Source organism: Oryctolagus cuniculus, chromosome 1, assembly GCF_964237555.1.
Source record: "Oryctolagus cuniculus chromosome 1, mOryCun1.1, whole genome shotgun sequence".
Lineage (NCBI taxonomy): Eukaryota > Metazoa > Chordata > Mammalia > Lagomorpha > Leporidae > Oryctolagus > Oryctolagus cuniculus.
The window spans coordinates 53,281,729-53,302,012 of NC_091432.1; the positions used below are offsets into that span (position 1 = coordinate 53,281,729).

The 20,284-nt window shown below is 49.5% G+C and overlaps 1 protein-coding gene across 20 annotated transcripts in view; it reads right to left on the reverse strand.

The window, feature by feature from the left end:
* The window catches only part of TEAD1 (TEA domain transcription factor 1), a 281,048-nt gene that overhangs the window by 22,603 nt on the left and 238,161 nt on the right, over window positions 1-20,284 (reverse strand). For all 20 annotated transcript variants that reach the window (XM_070073221.1, XM_051851597.2, XM_017345459.3 and 17 more), the window contains one exon: window positions 13,932-14,105. In XM_070073221.1, the coding sequence (XP_069929322.1) occupies window positions 13,932-14,105 (174 nt within the window). The remainder of the gene's footprint in view (window positions 1-13,931; window positions 14,106-20,284) is intronic.

Below are 20,284 nucleotides of genomic sequence, written 5' to 3' on the forward strand. Positions count from 1 at the left end.
GGTGGCAGCTTAACCTAATATGTCACAGCACTGGCCCCTAGGTTAGGTATTTTTTTTTTTTTAAGATTTATTTATTTATTTGAATGTCAGAGTTACACAGAGAGAGAAAGAGAAGCAGAGAGAGAGGGAGAGGTCTTCCATCCACTGGTTCATTCCCCAATTGACCACAATGGCCAGAGCTGTGCCAATCCGAAGCCAGGAGCTTCTCGGGGTCTCCCACATGGGTGCAGGGTCCCAAGGACTTGGGCCATCTTCCACTGCTTTCCCAGGCCACAGCAGAGAGCTGGATCAGAAGTGGAGCAGCCAGGACCCGAACTGGCGCCCACTGGCACTGAAGGCGGCGGCTTTACCTTCTACACCACAGTGCCAGTCCCTAGGTTAGGTTTTTAAAAGTCCTTCCCAACTAACTGTAAACAAGCAATCTGCTATTACACCTGCTTTGCAATCCTGCCTGAATATGGGAAAAGAACAACGGAGCTATCCAACCACCACACAGCTGCCCTTTAGGAATGTCCCAGGAGGCATTGATGTGGGAGATAATCTGTCAGCTTGATGGTATTACAGATCTTCCAGAAAGAAATTCGCTCACCAAACTGCCTGCCATAGAGCAAAGGTAGTATCAAAGAAGAAAGTGTCCTTAAGTGACAAAGGAGGCGGCCTCTGTAAGGAAGCTGAGATTCTGGCTGAGTTCCTTACCGCCCCTGCACACTGTCCACTCCGCTGAAGACCCAGGATGCACTTCTTTTTTTTTGACAGGCAGAGTGGACAGTGAGAGAGAGAGACAGAGAAAGGTCTTCCTTTGCCGTTGGTTCATCCTCCAATGGCCACCATGGCTGGCGCGCTGCGGCCGGCGCATCGCGCTGATCCGAAGCCAGGAGCCAGGTGCTTCTCCTGGTCTCCCATGGGGTGCAGGGCCCAAGCACTTGGGCCATCCTCCACTGCACTCCCGGGCTACAGCAGGGAGCTGGCCTGGAAGAGGGGCAACCGGGACAGAATCCGGCGCCCCGACCGGGACTAGAACCCGGTGTGCCGGTGCCACAAGGTGGAGGATTAGCCTAGTGAGCCGCGGCGCCGGCCTAGGATGCACTTCTGAAGCCAAGATGATACAGGGAGAAAACTATGCTGCTATCAGGTTCAATCCACGTCGTCAGCCCACTCTGCTTTTATTTGACCAAAGAATATATTTTCTAAAAGCACATAAATATAAAAATCAAAGAAATGGCTAAGACCTAGCGAATGTATCTTCCTAGTAAATTCCAAATTCAAACCCTAGCCTATCCTCTGGGCACAAGCTAAACACCAAAAAAGGGATGGTCAAAGGCCAGGTTCTGATGTGTTAAAACAAAGAAAAGACTGAAAATGCTGCCTAGGGAAGACGGGTGGTGAGTCCAGGGAGACAGGCCCCTCCACAAAGTTTCGTCTGCCCTGAGTATAGGCTGAGTTCAGTAGGCCGGCTCTTTGTCCTGCCTGCCCAGACGTCTGTCCTTTCCATGGCACACCACCCTGCCCTGCCAAATGCGAAGTATTTTCAGAAAATCCTGCTGGGTAGTCTAATGTTAGAGAGCTCTTTCTCCTGTTTATTGGTCTTCTATTGCTGCTGTAACTTTTTTACTTTTTTATTGGAGACACAAAGATACAGATACATAGCAGCTCCATCTGCTGGTTCACTGTCCAAATGTGTGGAGAGGCAGGGCTGGGCCAGGCTGAAGCCTCCAGGGTAACAGGTAGCAGGAATCTTACTTCTCAAGCCACCACAGCTGCCTCCCAGCGTCTGCACTACCAGGATGCTGGAATTGGGAGCAAAGCTGTGAATCCAACCTAGGTACTGGGGTATGGGATACAGGCATTGTAACCCACATCTTAACCTAGACTAGGCCATGTGCCCACTCATTTACAGCTTAAAATCACACAAATTTATTATCTTCCATTTCTATAGGCAGCAATCCAACCCTGTTCTCACCAGGCTAAGAGCAAGGTGTGGCCAGGGCTCCATTCCCTCGTGTAGGCTCTGGAGAGGGATCTGGGCAGCACCCACACTCTCTGTCTTAAGCCCCTTCCTCCATTTCCATGGCCAGCAACACCATTGAGTGCTCTCTGGCCTTCCTCTTCCACGTGTAGGAACCTTGTGACTACACTGGGCTCTGTCACATACATAACCCAACATACTCATTCTACCTGTGGATCGGTAACTTTAATGCCCCTTTGCTGTGTGGTGCACATTCACAGAGACCTTGCATGCATCTTTGGGAGCCCAGACGCTGCCTACCACAGCTGTTCAGCTGCAGTCAGCGCCCTCCTCCTCCCCCCACTCCCTATTCATTCCCCCTTCATCCCGCTCTTCTCCCTTCTCTCCCACAAGGCTCCCCAGCTTCTGTTCGCTTTCCGGATTCAAGCTCTACGTTTACTTATACTAAGCGCTGCCCTGGTTCCAGACCTGCCTCGGTCGTGTGTGGGCACCTGTGCACACTGCCTCTTACCTGTCATCACCTCATCTCAGACCTCTGACTGACAGCACGGGCAACAGCAGCAAGGGACTCGGAGCCACTTCCCTGGGTCTTGTGTTTCTCCTCTTTAACCACAGAGAAGACGACCTGTTTCCAAAGGCCACCGTGCTGATGTGAGGAGGCTACGTACATGAAATTTATCCGTCCACCGTCATGTGCTACAAGATGGCAGCGGGTGACGCTTCCACAGTCGCCCTTGTCAGCTTGTTCTTGTGAAATACCGACCAGGACAGGACAAAAGACAGAGCCTCCAGGCTCACTACAGCCTTGGCCTGTCACCGATACACAGGAGAAAGCCTGTCAGCTGATCTCAGCTCTGATCCACCTATACCAGGTGTGTGGCGCAGGTGCAATGTCATCAGTTCTTCTCAAACAGAAAAAGTGGGACTGCTGACCCATGAGGTTAGGGCAAACCTTACATGCTGGGGACGATGGTTCAAACAAGTACACATTCACCCTCTTTTCCCCAAGAGTTGACTAGAGATGTTACAGATTTCTGTCTGGAAATAAAACAGGCAATCATTAACAAATGTGTATCTGCCATTTAAAGGTATAGCTGTGGGCAGGTACTGAAAGACAAGGTAAGGTCACAGGCTGTGACAGAAAGCAAAGAAACAGAAAAATCCATTATAAAATACTTGCAAGCTCTTCCCTGAACCAGGCTTCTCCTACTTACACTCAGAACTCGGACCCCACAGCCGAACCTTGGAAGGGCAGGCGACATGCAGACGGGCTTCCACTCCTCCCTCTCATTCAGGAAGCCCGTGCTCCTGGACATGCCCCACTGTTGTGAATCTCATGCTTTGCCACTTTGGGGTAAATGTGAAAAATGCAGCAGTCCTTGAAGAATCACGGTTCCCATTTCATTAGAAAGAAAAATGAGGCCTTGCCCAGGTGTGCAGGCTCCAGACCCCGCTGAAGGGAGAAGTGGGCCAGGGGAGAGAGACAGCAATGGTCCCTGCAAAATCTACAACACCTCAGGCCCCTGGAAACCTGTCTGCAGGGGGCAGAAGGGCCAGAAGAGGAAGGCCACCCCAGCAGCAGCAGCAACAGCAGTGGCCACTGCCACTGTCTGGCTGGTGACAGCTCCTCTGTCCCAAGTGCCACTGGGGAAAAAGCAGGAGTGGACAACCCCTAAGGTAGGGGCAGGGCAGGGGCATGGGTCAGGGGTCAGGAGCAGGCTGAGGCCACTCCCTTCCTAGCATCTCTCCCTCCCACTCAGAGAGCTGGTAGGGCTGGTGGGAATTACTTGGTTGCAAAAACAAGCACATCAAGAGGGCTGTCCCTGACAAGAGACAGTATAATGGGCCTGATGGATGTGAGGAGACGCTGGCGTTTTCAAACCACCACTTTGAACCTCTCCTCTCCGTCCTCTCTGAGCAATGATCAAAGGACCAAGATTTCAAATTGTGAAGCAATTTTTTCCAATGGCAGCATCTGGCTCCTTGGCAGGCGGCACCGGGAGCTGGGCCCTGCTGTGGGCGGCTGTCCAGGCCTGCCACATGGTAAGGCTCGCCCAGGCAGGGCATGCCTCACGGGCCTTGCAGCTGCTCCCGCAGGCGCCAAAGGACAATTGCTCTGCACTGGGCAGGGAGCCCTCAGGCAGAAGGGCCCCAAGAGGCAGAACCGACCTGGGGGGTCTGGAGAAGACTGGATGTTCCCAAGCCCTGTGTGTGCGTCTCATTTGCATGCATCTGCGTCCTGGCCCAGACCCCTGAAGCCAGCGCCGACTGGAGCTCAGAGTCCGGGGGTCGCGGATGCTGAGAGGACCTTGAGGAGCCTGTGACACTGCCCAGCAGAGCAGACTGAAGGAGCAGCACTTGGGAATGCCGGTCTTGAAGCGTCTTCACTTGGGGCCATTGTGCCTCCGCCACGGCACAACGGGACAGCAGCTGTACCTCTGCAGCCACAGCTGTTTTAAATAAGAATAATAGCAAAAACCCCAGCCGCCAGCTCTTCAAGTTACTTCCCACTAATTATGGCATATATTTACATCTACAAAATAGACAATTTTTAAAAACACCACCAAAGGCCCCCTTATTGTGCAGATTGGCACCCCTATTTGAATTTCATAAACATTGAGTACTTCAAAGAATCTTAAAAGCTTGCTCTAATTACAATAAGCACTGCTTGAAAGGCTGGCTGTTTGCATTGCAAATTCCTACAAATACCAGCATTCATTAGAAAGAAAAATTCAATTAATATCACCCACACAAATTCAGGTACTGCCACTGGGATGGGCTGGGATGAAAGAGTTAAGGTCACAGCCCGAGCCACAAAGCAGCTGCACAGGCCACTTCTTCCCAGCTGAGCTGCCCCAGAGGGTTTCCTGTTCATCAGGTGTGTGACACTGGCCAGAGACCACCCTGCCAAGGTGGTCTCGCAGTTTGGCGTCTTCTTGCGGTTTGGCATCTTCTGTGCACCAGAAGTCTTTCACTGAACAACTACCCCAAACCAACCACTTACATGCAGTTAGGTAACAATTATATGCAGATAAGCTCAGGCTACCCAGTTAAATTTGCATTTAAGGCTAATAACCAATACTTTTTCAGTACAGGAAGGGGTCTTCAAAAGTTCATAGAAAATGAGCACTACTGAAAAACTATGCATGCATTTCAAAATGTTTTGGATCTAAGTAAACTTAACCTCTAATTCCATTTTCTCAATGGACTATCTGAAGTACAGAGCAAGAGCCTTCTGAGTAAAAACAGTGTATCTGTGCATGTGCAATGCTCATTGATCCATACAAAGTCCAGAGAGGAGTGAAGTCCAGAAGATCTGCAGTGCCAAGTCTTCTGATCTGGCTGATGGGTAAGTGCACCAGAGTGCGCTCTCACTTCTTCCTCTGTATTCTTTCCAACTGCTTGAACTATTTATACCAAATGTGTATTACTTTCTACATGTAAAGAATAAACTAAGAATGGGAATGGGATGAGTGGTAAGCAGGATGCACCTTGGATCTCCACCTGGCCCAGAGAAAGTGGATGTCCCACACAGCCAAGGAAGATCCCTGTGTGTGACAGCCCACCTATGCCTTGCAAAGTTGGGTCTGGAAGTAAGCAGCCACCCTGACAGTACCACTGTAGTTCTGTCCTCCTCACAGGAGGCACTGAGCGAAGCAAACAGCACTTCCACCCACAGAGCAAGGGCTGGAGGAGTGGGTGCCACACGGCTGCCTTCCCTGTACCGGCTCTCGAAGGACAGTGGCTCATGAGGCCCAGGCAGGAGCTTTGTTAGAAACCACTCAGTCTCCAAAAAAAAAAAAAAAAGAAAAGAAACCACTCAGTCAAAGACCCGGGACTGAACACATTTTAGCCACGGCAGTCCACGTATGCGTTCTCCCACGAGGTCCAGACAACTCCCAACTTAAGAGGTTCTGCCTGGATGCCCTGAAGGCTTAGAGTTGAAGGGTAGATGGCAGGGGTTAAGGAATCAGGGGAAAGCAGAGTGAGGTTTGGGGCCCATCTTCCAGACTGTCACGTCCTGTGGAATCTGAGTTCATTCCAACCATGGTTTATGCTTACCAGGGACTCAAGTGTGGTCTTTGAGAGCCAGCACACCTATGACCAATGTGTCTGCCCTCATCTCACACCATGCTCTGAGTTCTGTAAGCCCTGGTGGCCATGGGGACCCCAGCCATCTCCCAGTTCTCTGCTCAGGTATCTTTATCCCCTGAAAACTCCTCCCCACTCCCCTTCTGCTGACCAAATTCTTTCAAGATACAGCTTAAATGGCGAGTGTTGTGGCACATGGCTTGAGGTGCACACATCCCGTACAGGAGTGCCTGGGAAGTGGCAGACAGTGGCTCACGTACTTGGGCCCCTGCCACCCTTGTGAGACCCAGACGGAGTTTTTGGCTCCTGGATTCAGCCTGGTTCAGCCATGGTTGTTGCAGGTATTTGGTGGGTGGGAGATCTCCATCTCTGTTGTTCTGTCTTACAAATAAGTAAAAATGAATAAATAAACATGAAAGGCCGGCGCCGCGGCTCACTAGGCTAATCCTCTGCCTAGCGGCGCCGGCACACCGGGTTCTAGTCCCGGTCGGGGCGCCGGATTCTGTCCCGGTTGCCCCTCTTCCAGGCCAGCTCTCTGCTGTGGCCAGGGAGTGCAGTGGAGGATGGCCCAAGTACTTGGGCCCCTGCACCCCATGGGAGACCAGGAGAAGCACCTGGCTCCTGGCTCCTGCCATCGGATCAGCGCAGTGCGCCGGCCGCAACACGCCAGCCGCGGCGGCCATTGGAGGGTGAACCAACGGCAATGGAAGACCTTTCACTCTGTCTCTCTCTCTCTCACTGTCCACTCTGCCTGTCAAAAAAATAAAAATAAAAAAAAAATAAAAAAATAAACATGAAAAAAAGATTCTGTTCAAATGCTGTGAATAGGTTTTGCAGAATATCCTCAAGCAAAAAGGGTTCTAAGCTGCCCCCTGCCTCTAGGCAGCATTTGCACACACCTCCACCACAAGTCCTACTGCCCCGTGCTGCCATCCACCTGCTGTGTGTCTGCCAGCCAGGGCCCTGACTCCTGTCTGTCTCCCATTTCTCCAGGAGCAGAGTTGAGGTCCGGGAGTGTCTGGCGAGAGATTTGAGGGATGAGATGGCTACACGAAGCAGGTGTGTGTCCTGAGGTCTCATTTCCCTCCTCCTGCAAGTTCTTTGGGAATGACCCTTCAATAAGCTGTCAGGTGTTAACTGGAGCTAGCTGTGTGAATGAGTATAGCAGTTTCCCTCCCACTGTTTACTGACTCAAAGCAAAGAACTTTCCAGCCAACAAACTAAAAACTACAAACTCGAGATGCCATTCCATACGTTGCACTGCTGGATATATCAAGGCTACCGACGGAATCCTGCTGCCTTTGGGAAGGCTACACAGAGCTGGGGAAACAGGAAGAGAGCAATCCTAGGCAGCAGCCAGGAGGGGAGTAACCAGCTCCAGATATTTTTCTTATGAAATTCCATGCAAAATGGAAGGCTGTGCAACTGTACTGACCTCCTTATTCCTGTGCACGAAACAGCAGGGCCTGCCTATCAAGCAATGATTTTTCATGAGATGAAGGTAACCATATAAAACCACAGTTTACTTGAGTAAACTGAAACGTGTATTGGCCCCCCAGGCACACTGAACATGGTGTGATTTCTTGCTAATCATTCTTCTACTTCTATCAGGCCATCACTTGCACTGTAAACTTCAGAACTTAACACATTTTGAGAAGAGACAGAAGTGGGAGAAATGGAAAACTTTTCCAGCTGAAAGGTCCTTTCTTACTGATAGCAGTAGAAAACAAGGGGAACAAATGATTCCATATTGCTAACACCATCTCCCATAAATAGACAGGCAGCAGGTTCCAGATGACAGACTCAAATCTACAATTCCAATCCACATCATGTCCTACCCAACTGCGAAGAGGCTGAGTGAAACCCCAAAAGGGGTAAGGACGGGGGGCCACTCTGCCGCTTCACATGTACACTCAGTTTCTCCTTAAATACAGCTCAGCTCTTTTACTTACAGTGCCTGTCATTCTGTGAAACAAACATGATTTCACTTTTAACACAGTGAAAGCATCTTCTAAAGATGGCCCTCTTTCCAGATCACTTGCTCCCCTTTCTGTTTTAGAAGATCATTTCACAACTGTTACTAGCAAAGTAACCTTGCTTTCTCTTCCTTCAAAAAAAAGCAGGTTAAGAAAGTAAGTTATGATACCAGAACAACATGAACACATTGTAACAAAGAGATACCTGCTCCACCAAGTTTACAGCAGCACTGTTCACACTAGCAAAGGAATCAACCAAGGTGTCCACCACCAGATGAATGGATAGAGAAAATACAGCTTATGTATAATTACAACTGAATACTCCTCAGCTGTAAAACAACCTTCCTTTTTCCCCTTATGAAACAGTGAGCAGGGGCTGTGCAAACCCTGAGAAGAGAGAATGGCCACAGGCCCCTGCATGGACATACAGTGTCATTTTTCTTGGGTAGCTGCCTAGGAATGGAATTGCTTGTCAGAATGAATGGATTGAGCTGTGCAGGTGCCAGTGACGGCACAGTGAATTTAAGATAAAGGAGGCAGTGGTCTTGGGTGAGGCCAGAGAAGTCCCAGAGCTGGAAGGTGCGTGGGCTTCAGTGGCTTGCAGCAGAGTTCATTTCTACCCAGTGACCTTTCCTTTAGCCAATACAGTTGGGATGTAAGCAGTTAACAAGCGCAGATGGCACCAGTGCCTTACAGCCTCAGAGTTCCATGTGTCTAACAGTGCTTGGGAGGGTCAGATGGGAAAGCCCGGTCTAAAGAAACTGTGCTTTCAATGGGCTGCTCTTCAGCATTGCGACCAGTACCTCTTCAGAGGAATCTTGGAATGATGAAGGCGTAGTCTCAGACATTGATGAAAGCTACATGAAAATGAGATCGGGTGGATGAGTGTCTCATTACATTTAATAAAGAGTTCAACAGGGGCTGGCGCCGTGGCTCACTTGGTTAAGCCTCCGCCTGCAGCGCCAGCATCCCATATGTGCACCAGTTCTAGTCCCGGTTGCTCCTCTTCCAGTCCAGCTCTCTGCTGTGGCCCGGGAGGGCAGTGGAGGATGGCCCAGGTGCTTGGGCCCCTGCACCCTCATGGGAGACCAGGAGGAAGCTCCTGACTTCAGATCTGCGCAGCGCCAGCTGTAGTGGCCATTTGGGGGGTGAACCAACAGAAGGAAGACCTTTCTCTGTCTCTCTCTCAGTCTATAACTCTACCTGTCAAATAAATTTTAAAAAAAAGTAGTTGTCTCTCAGATCTCTTTCAGTGTCTATCTCTGCCTTTCAAATAATGAAAAAAAAGAAATACACATTTAAGAGTTCAAAACAAGAAGTGAAAAGACATAGTTCAGGAGGAGTATAGGCAAGTCCTATAAACTAATCAAATGAAAAGATGTCTATTTCACTTATATACTGTAAATTTTAAAATAGTCACAGCTCATTAAAATTAGAGTAGTATATCATTCTTACAATTTGACAAAGATTAAAAACCAAGTTTGGTCAAATACTATGTTGGCAGGAAAACAGATATACACAGGCATTTCTCTCTTGTTTTTTGATCTTTTAAAATTTTAATTCCCACAGATAATGGAAACATGCAGTATTTGTCTTTCTGTGTCCAACTTATTTCACTCAACATGATGTCGTCCAGTTGCAACCATTTTGATGCACATGATAGAATGCATCCCTCGATAAGGTTCTTTTTAAAAACAGCTCACCAGACACATAGTCTTTTTCAAGGGCTTTTGGGTATAAGAGACTGTAAAAGGATGATGTGGGGGAAGCACCTGCACTGGCATCCTGGGCCCTGCCGCTCATCTCCACACTGGGGCCTGGACCACCGGTCAGAGCCATTCACCTGGAAACCAGTGGGGCGACTGCTACTTGGCTTGTGGCCAACCCCACAAACTGACAAAGCCGAGGGGCCTGCAGGTGGGGTACAATTGCAGGTACTATGGGTAGCGCTCAGTACTTCTTCCACAGCAACCTCCAAGGCCAGGCTGGAAGTGGCAGACATCCTAATCCAGTAAATTATGAGACAGCCTGACTGTGAAAACTGAAGTGTGGAGAAAAGGGAAGAAGCACTAGGTATAGGGTCACTGTTGTAATTTACCAAGTCACACAAAAACAAGTGCTGAGCAGACCGCCAATAGAAAAGGTACTTCAACAGGAGTATTAAATCTACCTAGAGAGCCGGCAGGGGCATCCCACATCAGAGGGCTGGTTCGAGTCCTGGATGCTCTGTTTCTAATCCAGCTCCCTGTTCTGGGGAATGAGGGCCCAAGTACTTGGGTCCCTGCTATCCATGTGAGAAACTCAAATGGAGTTCTGGGCAATTGACTTCGGCCTGACACAACCTTGGTTATTGAGGCCATTTGATGTGAACCTGCAGGTGGAAGATCTTTCTCTCTGTCTCTCCCCTTCTCTCTGTCACTCTGCCTTTCAAATAAATAAAATAAATCTTAAAAAATACCCTCTGGAGGCACCTCCTGATAGGACTTGGGCCATCTTCCACTGCTTTTGCAGGTATGTTAGGAAGCTGGGTTGGAAGTGGAACAGCTGGGACTGGAACCGGCATCCATATGGGATGTTGGCATCGCAGGCAGCAGCTTAACCTGATAAGCCACAATGCCGGCTCCTACAGTCATTAAATGAAACCAACGAGATTTCAAATTGCAAACCTAATTTAAATTGCCTTCCCTCTTTTAACATAGTTATGACTGAATTTCTTTATAAAGGTTAAGTACTCCCAATAATTATACTGGACTAATGTTTTCTACATAATCATATAAAGTGCCCAATTTTAATTCTGCAAATCTTAATTTGATAAACAAGTATCTGATCTCAGTAATTGTTTCTAGCTTTGTGAATCTCACGCTAGCCACCACATTCTAAACATTTACAATCTAGACCTCATTATTCAGGGATTTATGCCTACGGGTCCCACCACTGAAAGCATTTATTAAAATCATCTGCTGAGTAAAACAGGGGTGATTTTGGAGACAAAAACCAAAAAAACTTTCTAAGTACTTTCTATATCATTTTATATTCAAACAAATGCTAATTATAAGAAATCTTATTATCATTAAAGCCACTACTATTTAATTGAAAAGTACTGAAAATTATTTCTTTTCATCATATCCAATAATTTTTAATTAATTTTTAATTAAGTTAGACAAACGACCGCTTTTTATCTCCTTTATGACAGCAATTCTCAAATGCTTTGATTTCAGAACCCCTATAAATGCTTTAAAAGGTCTGAGGATCTCAACAGCTTTTATTCACTAAAGGTTATATCTACCTTAATTTCATGTATTGGAAATTTAAGCCGAAACCATTTAAAAATATTTGGTATTTCACTTTTAAAATAAGCAGCTCATGTTAATATACATCTCTGGTAAAAATTCAACATTACTATATCTATTTTTTTAAAAAACGTGAGATGGGCAGTGCTGCTTGCATTCTGCCATGAGCCCTTCAGCAGGCTGTGGTCACTTTCTCTGGGCACTGGACAACTGGGACTCGTTTCTCCAAGGTAACTGCAGCGTAGATTCGGAGGCCACACAGTACATTTTTCACACTCTGATGCAGGAAGACCCACAGGTCTGTGAAGCACAGAGCAAACCCTCTCTGCTAGTATCACCGTGGAACATATCAGAAAAGATTTTAAGCACTGGCAAGTGGTAAGTTCACTGAGATGGATGCAGATTTCCCAAAATCTGCCTGTTCATTTGTAAGGTCGGGTTTTATCGCCAGCACCTAATACCACCAGGTGTTTCCCTCAATGTGACAGGCTCACTGGGAGCATATTCAGTGTGCTCTAGGTTCAAGAAGTGACAGAATTCCTAAAGGATGCTGTTGGGTTGACAGGTTCTTTCCATATTTTTAACTGCCTGTGTATCAGCAGCAGAGCCTTGACTCCTTAGGTGTCAGCAGTTCTACCGCCTAGCCTTTGTGCCATCAGTGTAAGTGTCAACAGAGCACAACGGGAAACCCTATCAGGATTCTAATGAAAATAGCTTTGACTTTGTCAGCACATTACAAGAATCCTGATGGAGCTGGTGCTGTGGCATAGGGGGTAAAGCCACCGACTGCAGTGCTGGCATCCCATATGGGTTCCCATTTGAGTCCTGGCTGCTCCACTTCCAATCCGGCTCTCTGCTATGGCCTGGGACAGCAGTAGAAGATGGCCCAAGTCCTTGGACCCCTGCACCCATGTGGGAGACCAGGAAGAAGCTCCTTGCTCCCGAATTTAGATCAGCCCAGCTCCAGCTGTTGCAGCCATTTGGGAGTAAACCAGCAGATGGAAGACCCTCTCTCTCTGCCTCCATCTCTGTAACTATGCCTTTTAAATAAATAAATGAATCTTTATTTAAAGGATTCTGAGGAATCCCCAGGCACATTTTGAAAACTGTGGTGTTTTCATAGAGTAAGCAAACCCCCAACCACCATTCAAACCACCAACTCAGAACAGGAAAGCGACTGTGGGCTGCTTTCTAGGGCTAGGCGCAGATGCAGTACTGACCCCACAAACATTGACTCAAGTAGAAGGCTACTTCCACTATCCAAATTTCAAAAAGAAGGCAGAGAAAATAAAATCGAGCTACCATAGCAGGGTAAAAGAAATTAAACTAAATTTACTGTGCAAATCCCCCCCTAGAGAATTTAAAGCATGAATTTTTCTTTAACTCATCCATTTGTACCCACAGTTGCTGGCCTTTTTTTGTGGAGGGCACTCTCTTGGTGTTAGAGATCCAGTGGGGCCTAGGTTGCCGACCCTGTGACCAGGTCCTCAGGGCACTGAGCAGCCAGGAAATGGAGCGGAGGCATTCAAATCAGAATGGATCTGATCTCCAGCCCCAGGTCCCCAACCCACAGGCAGCCTCGCCTGGGCTTTCTGATCTGAGTCTGTTCTCCTAGTTGGATGGGAGGCACTTGCCACTGAAAACTGCAAGGACCAGCAGAAACGGATGAAAGACATTCAGGGCAGCTCCCGGCACACAGCAGGCACTCAATAAATGGAAGCTACCAAATGAATAAGATCCCCTGGGGACAAAGTCCAGAGGGGAGCGGGACACACATCCAAATAATTATGGCACAGCATGGACGCTGATTAACTGCAAAATGCAATGGGAGTAAAAGAAAAATCAATGTTCTGCTTAACTGAGGAAGGCGCCACAGCACGGGAGCCACTGTGTCACAGGAAGAGGAGGAGCCAGACCTGCAGAGGGGCCTAAGCGGAAAACCGTGCGTGGAGCCATAGCTAAGGCAGGGCAACGGATGGCCAGGTGGGGCAGCGGGGGCCTGGCAGAACCCAGGAGGCTCACGCCCTGCAACCAGGTCACGTCAGGGGCTTGCACATTCAAAACAATTCTCTTTTTTGCTTCTTAAAAATTGAGGAATTGTAAATCCTCAGGGCTAGCGGGCTGTCTGGTCCCTGCTGGCCCCCTAACTCCCTCCCTGACACACAGGTTCTACTGCAGCCTGTTTGGAGCCATCGGCAGCGCCTGGCCGAGCTGGACCTGTGGGAAAGAACAGGGAAGCTCCTCTGAGAGCCCTGCCCTGGAGGATTTGCCGGAGCCCTCGTCCAAGCACGCAACGGGGTATGCAGCGGATGAGGCTTACAAAACTGTATGGCATCCAACTTCATCTGCACCCCTGCTCCAGGCCCTGTGGAACAGAGCGGGAAGAGGGGAGAGCGCCCCATGTTCTCCATGTGAGTCTATGTGAGCCAGCCCCGAAGCCCAGATAGACCGCCAGCCCCCTCGCCCTCTGGCAGGGATGCTCCATCCGCCTGAACACAGCGCGTGGAAGCACGGGGCTGGCAGCCAGCAGGCTCCCACACAGCGCTCACGAATGAGCTGCTGCCGTTCAGAGAAAAATGACGGAAATCACAGCCATGTCTTACTCACCCAGAATTTTACGAGGAAGAAGGCATTTTGAGGGCCCTTTCCAAAGAGTTCCTTTAAGCCACCTTTCTTTTCAGGAAATTTGTCATATATCTGACGAATGTCCACTGATTCGAGCAACGGGTCACTGTAAGAATGGTTGGCATGCCCAATGTGCACGAAGAGGTGTTTGTTGTACTGTAAGAAACCAACAGAAACATTCCCATTACAAACCCTTGATCAACCTGAGGCTCTTCCGTCTTCACTGGGACCAACAGCAGTAGTCTTGAAATCCTCGAATTCCACCTTGAGCAGCCTTTGAAAAGACAAATATGTTTAAGAAAAAAAAAAAAAGGCCACTATAGCTTGGGGTTAAAACAGTCATTGTCTTTTAGGGACAAGGGTAAATATTTTCCCATACACCTTTTAAAGAGGGATTTTTTGCAGACAGAAAAAAACAACAGCTTATATCTCCCAAATGTGAAACCAAGTGATAATTCTGTTATCTAGTTTCACCTGAATCAACTAAAAATGAAGCCACACTCTCCGGAGCCAATTATTGATAGCAAACGCCCAATAAGAAATGTGTGCAGTTAGCAAACATTATCACCCAGAATGCACTTCTTGCTCCAGCTCCCCTAGCAACAGCACGGATGCTGTGGCCTGGGCGAAGTGGTAGCCGTTCCTCCTTCCGACAGCGCCTTTGTCAGCAGGCCCCTCGGTAACCAGGCTGAACCTGTGGCCGGGGCCGGTCAATGCCAGGCTGACAGTGCATAGTCAGCACAGATCAGAGAGAGGATCTACAACAAGGCCAGTCGTGGCTGATGAGAAAGAACACGCACTCATTCATGAAAAAGGCAACTAACAGAAAGCCTGAACCCTGTTAGGCCGTTGTGTAACTCACAATAACAGCCTGCCTTCCCTTGCTTTGCTGTGAGCCGTGATAATTGAATCCGAAAGGAACGTGTCTGGAGGTTCCAACCCTGGCTTTATCAGAAGTACCAGAGAGCACTTACAACCACCAGAGCCTGGGCCCCAACTGGACGGAACTGGAATCTCTGGTGTCAGTCACGTTTGCAGCTCCTTGGGAGAAAGCCAACGTGCAGGCAAGTCTGAGAGGCAGCGGTCTGGATCCTAGACTCCACCCGCTCCAAGCCTGCTTCTCCTGCCCACGGAACGCGACAGAGACAAGGGTAGCTGGGGTGCAAGAGGAACCACGTCCCCCTGGAGCACCCGGCAGCCCCTACTCACTTTCCAAGTTTAAGTCAGCCATTTGCCACCTACTGTGCTCTTGTGAATGCTAACCCGAGGGGCAGTGCCCACTACCATAAGGCATGCTCACGGCTGACCTCTGAAGTGCTGACTGGTTTAGAATATGGGGTCTGGCCTCAGCCTGCTTGAGCACAGAACTTTGCGCCCCCTGCACATGGGCTATGACCGTGGGCCTGGGCCTCCCTGAGTGCTAAACTGGGAGTGATGTAGCTCTCTCAGGGGACTGCTGCACGTTTTAAATTCAAATAAATTCCAAACCGCATATCAAGAGTTATCAGAGATCCACCAAAGAGTAAGCACTCAGCACATGCTAGCCTTTTTTTTTTATTTTATTTGAAAGTCACAGTTACAGAGAGAGAGGGAGAGACAGAGAGGGAGATATTTTTCATCCACTGGTTTACTCCCCATATAGCTACAAAGGCCAGGGCTGGGCCAGGTTGAAGCCAGGAGCCAGGAGCTTCATCTGGGTCTCCCATGCGGGTGGCAGGTGCCCAAACACTTGGGCCACCCTCCACTTCTTTTCCCAGGCACATGAGCAGGGAGCCAGATTGGAAGTAGAGCAGCTATGACACAAACTGGTGTCCATATGGGAGGCTGGCACTGCAGGCAGTGGTTTTATCTGCTACCCCACAATGCCAATCCCTGTTTTTGTTTTTTAAATAAAATCTTCCTTCTAAGAGTCATGGTAAATATTAACATGCTAAAAGCACTGCCACAAAAAATATGTTTTTACTTGGTATAACCCATAATTTCCCAAACTCAGATGGTCACAAAATGTTGTAAATATGAGGGGCCTTCAAAGAATTCACAGAAAATGCATATTTTGAAAAAATGACACATGGATTTCAAAAAGAATTTTGCAACAAAAATTTATCTTTTCACGTCATTTTTCCAGGCATTTTTGAAGTCCCTTCGTCCGTCCCATGATCCACACCCCATGCTATGGGTCACTGGCCAGGACACCGCAAGGCAGGAGGTCAGACCCCCACCTGATGCCAGTGCTGCAGAGCCAGAGGGGGCTGGCATCTTCTGGAAGCGGGCCAAGCCCTCCACATCAGAGTGACATCTCTACTGAGGTTTCAAAAACCCTAACAGGGATGAAGGGAAGTGACAAACCCGAGCCTCTCAAGGACCTGCTTGGTCCCAGCTCATGGACTACTTGCCTGGTGGACTTCGGATCCCATTGAGCACCTGTGAACCACTGTAGGGAACACAGTGTGTACTGGAAGGAGTGCAAGTTTAAAAAAAGAAAAAAGCCATTGTGTTGTGGAGGTAAGGCATGGCGGCGGGGGTCGGGGGGGGGGGACGGGGAGTGGGGAGGGACGATATCTTTGGCTGCATCTTCTTTTCAACAATATACAAACAAAAGCCCCCAGAAATGCATGCGATGTGCAACTACTAAGGAGCTTCCGGTCTCATGAATGGATGGAGAGAAACCAGACGGCGGGGCTGGGGGGCGCAGACGCTGGTGTAAAAGCCATCAGAGGTGAGAGGGAGGGTGTGGAGAACACCCCTCAGGGGCTGAGGGTGAGAGGAGTCACTCCTTCATCACCCAGAAGCCAGGGCATCTGTCTGTCCTTCCACGCCACCTTGCTCAGTAACCTCTGCCTGCACCCAGCTCTGGGAGGTGTGGTTGTCACCAGTCCTGCCTCCTGGAGGCAGTGAGCTGGGGGAAGGAATGGAGGAGCCCAGCAGCCCCGCAGCCCCGGGGGAACTGACCCGCACTCCCAGCCGAGGGCACTCCCCTTCCTGCCTCACCAGCTGTGCCGGGCAAGGCAGGGGCGGGGGGGGGGGGGGGGGGTGGGGTGGGAGGTGGTCAGGAAGCCGTGACACTGAAACGTCCCAGCCTGCACTGCTGGAACTCAGCGACTGCGGCTCTAACCTCTACCTGTCAACGGGTCGGGAAGGTAACAGTAAACAGTGCCACACTTCCCCACAGCTGTGGGGGACACCGGCAGAGCGAAGGCGTCGATGGCAAGGCACGAGACTCTGGAGCCAGACACGAACCTGAAGCCTCAGTGTTCTCCTATGTTCAACGGGGATGAAACTCCTGTATTACAGAACTGTTCCGGAGACTAAAGGAAATAGCACGCAGAGAAGGAGCTTGGCAGAGGGCCTGGCAGATAAGAAGTGTTCGATAAATGGTAGCTGCTAAGATCACTACTGTTGGGGTTATTCTCACGTGAGATTAACTAGATCCTAGGGTAGAAGCAAAAGAAACTTCCTGCTTTAGCTGTCCCTCCTGCCTCGCAAAGAAAAAATAAACACAGATAAGCTGAGGGCTGGGAGCAAGTTGTGGAGCTGTGTGATTGTCCAAATCCCCACGGCAGGGATGTGGCAGGCCGCTCACCTGCGCCCTGAGCATGGCCAGCAAGGTGCTTTCCAAACGCATGGTCTCAGGTAATCCTTGCCTCGTGACCACTCTGTGGGGTGGACTTCATTAAATCACTTTGCAGAGAAGGAAACACAAGCTGAGGGACAACCGACCTCCCCAAGTGCGTGCATCTGGGAGTGGGCCCGGAGTTCAGAATAAAACTTGGATCTGTCAGTGCCAAAGCACTTGGGTTTGCTGCAAAACCCACACTGTCTCCCCGAGGTAATACTGCAAGATCACCTTTTCCTGAAGGTCGATTGTTGGGGGATGGGGCTAAACGGCATTTCTGAAATTCTATGCAACAAAATCACAAAGACTGGCAAACGTGCCTGCCAGAGTCCTCAAATGTTTCTATTTTGAGGAAGGTACCTCTGGGCCCGAGCGGCTGCAGTGAACAGAAAAGGGGCAGAGTGTCTTCGCCAGAGGAAATTGGGCACCGCCCCTCCAGGGCTGGTGACCTGAAAGCAAACCCTGACCGCCAGCATCTGAGTGGCCTCTGGTCTGCCAAGAGGTGACTTGGTTTCTAAGAATACAAAGGACCAAAGAAGGTGTCCTGGAGACCACAGCTCTGAAACAAACAGAACTCCCTCTCCCCTTAACAACCTGGGCAGGTCAGGAGTCCCTATGTGCCCAAATCCAGAAGGCCAAAAAGAAGAAATCTGTTATGTCTGGGGTCAAGTTTAATGAAATTAAAACTCCAAAAGCCATTTGGTGAGGCTCTGAGCGTGTCCCATCCTGCCAGGTCTCCTTATAAGGTAAGAAGGCTAGGGTGACTTGTCTCCTGCCTTCCCAAATAAACCCCACTTTCTCTCCAGCAGTGGTGCCTTCTCCAGAATTAAGGGAGCACACACAAGCAAAACAAACAAGGGCAAGTCTACCTAAGGGCAGAAAACAGCTGCTGGGGCCCGAGTATGGTGGACACAGTGAGAGTGTCCATGCGTCACAAGCCAGCGCCAACACGAGGTCTCCAGATCCAAAGCAGAGGTTAACCATGCCTCGCTCAAGTACCCACAGTCCCCGGGCACTCAGCAGAGGCACAGCTGGCCATCCACAGACAAGGTGCTCACTCTGCATATTTAGGAGAGCAAATCAGCACACCTATTACTGAGGAACTGTCAGGCACTACAGGAGGTCCAAGAAATCCATGAGCCAGCAAAACAAAGTGCTCATCTTCAGAGAATCTACAGCGCGACTGTATGCAGCCAGCTTATTGCCTTAATAGCTACAACTACAGGGCTCATAGAAATACATGTGCCACAGACTCCTACATAGAATATGGGGTTATTAAGGATGGTCAGCATGCCCTCTCCTGCCCTTCACATGACTTGACTCAGCATTTATCTGTTCTTTTCCTAAAATTATTTCATTTTCCAATATTAAACACACAGTGCTATTCGGTAACAAAAATATCTGTGGATTCACTGGGAAGGTAAAAAACAGAAAGTTTTGCAATTAAGAAAACGGTCCCGGGGCCAGCATTTGGGTGCAGTGGGGTGAAGCCACTGCCAACACCGGCATCCCATGTGAACTCTGGTTCTAGTCCTGGCTGCTCCACTTTTGAGCTCGCCCCCTCTAATGCTCCTGGAAGACAGCACATGATGGCCGCAGTGTTTGGGTCTCTGCTACCTGCATGGCAGACCCAGATGGAGATCCAGATTCCTGGCTTTGACCTGGCCCAGCCCTGGCCATTGCAGCCATTTGGGGAGTGAACCAGCGGATAGAAGACCTCTTTCTCTGTCCCTCTTTCTCTGTAACTCTGCCTTTCAAATAAAAATAAAAATCTTTTTAAAAAAAGAGGCTTAATATCACATTTGTTATGTGCAAAATTTCCATAGGTTTGTAATATAAATACCAGATATTAATTAAGACAAAAATGAAGATACAATCCCACTAAGGGAGCTGGAAGAGTGAAGGGGGAGGGTGTGTGCTAAATTTAGAGAGCTAAATCCTAGTTGTCCACAGGAAGAAGCCAATAGGTGATGTCTAAAATTGGCACTGGGAGATACACAGGCAAAGCATGCTATTTAGGGACACAAAGAAGTGCCTGAAGGGGCTGCAGGCAGCTGGCCCTAAGGCGTGGGGCCGGGCCAAGCTGAGGGCAGCAGACTGTGGCTTTCCCTCTCTATCACCAGGCTCCACGTGGTCTGCACACGTGGCACAGGGATGGCTCCATTAAGTAAAACCACAGCCCCTCAAAAACTATCCTCAAATTCCACGGAGAAAGAACTCGAAAAGGAAACCAAACGGCCTTCAGGATATTTCTCCTCACGGGTCACAAGTTCCCTGGATCCTACAGGGCTGGGGGTCAGGCTGCACGGCTTTCCTACAATTCAAATGGGACAGCTGGACAGCAGCAGAGCCCTCCGCTCATGGGGTGAAGCCTCCGCCCCCCCACCCCCAAGCTCCCTGGATACAGAAGGCCCTGCAGCCTGGCAGCACCGGATGCAATCATGGCACACGGGCTTCGGCTGTGCCGTGGGGAATCGCTCGTCTGCCCCATCTATTGCTATAGCCTCTCCTGTTGCTGTGCATCGCAGCTGCTGCTGGTGAACACGCCCCTACAGACTCAGCAGCCCACTTCCCTCCCCGCCACACTATGCCACTGGCCCCTGGCTCCCGGTTAGGGAGGCTGCAGAAGGGAGTGAGGTGCACGCAGCCGGGACCTTTCCTGAGGCCTGGTGCTGGGGCCTCTTCTTGGCTGAGACATCCCAGTCAGGTGCCTTCAGCCCTC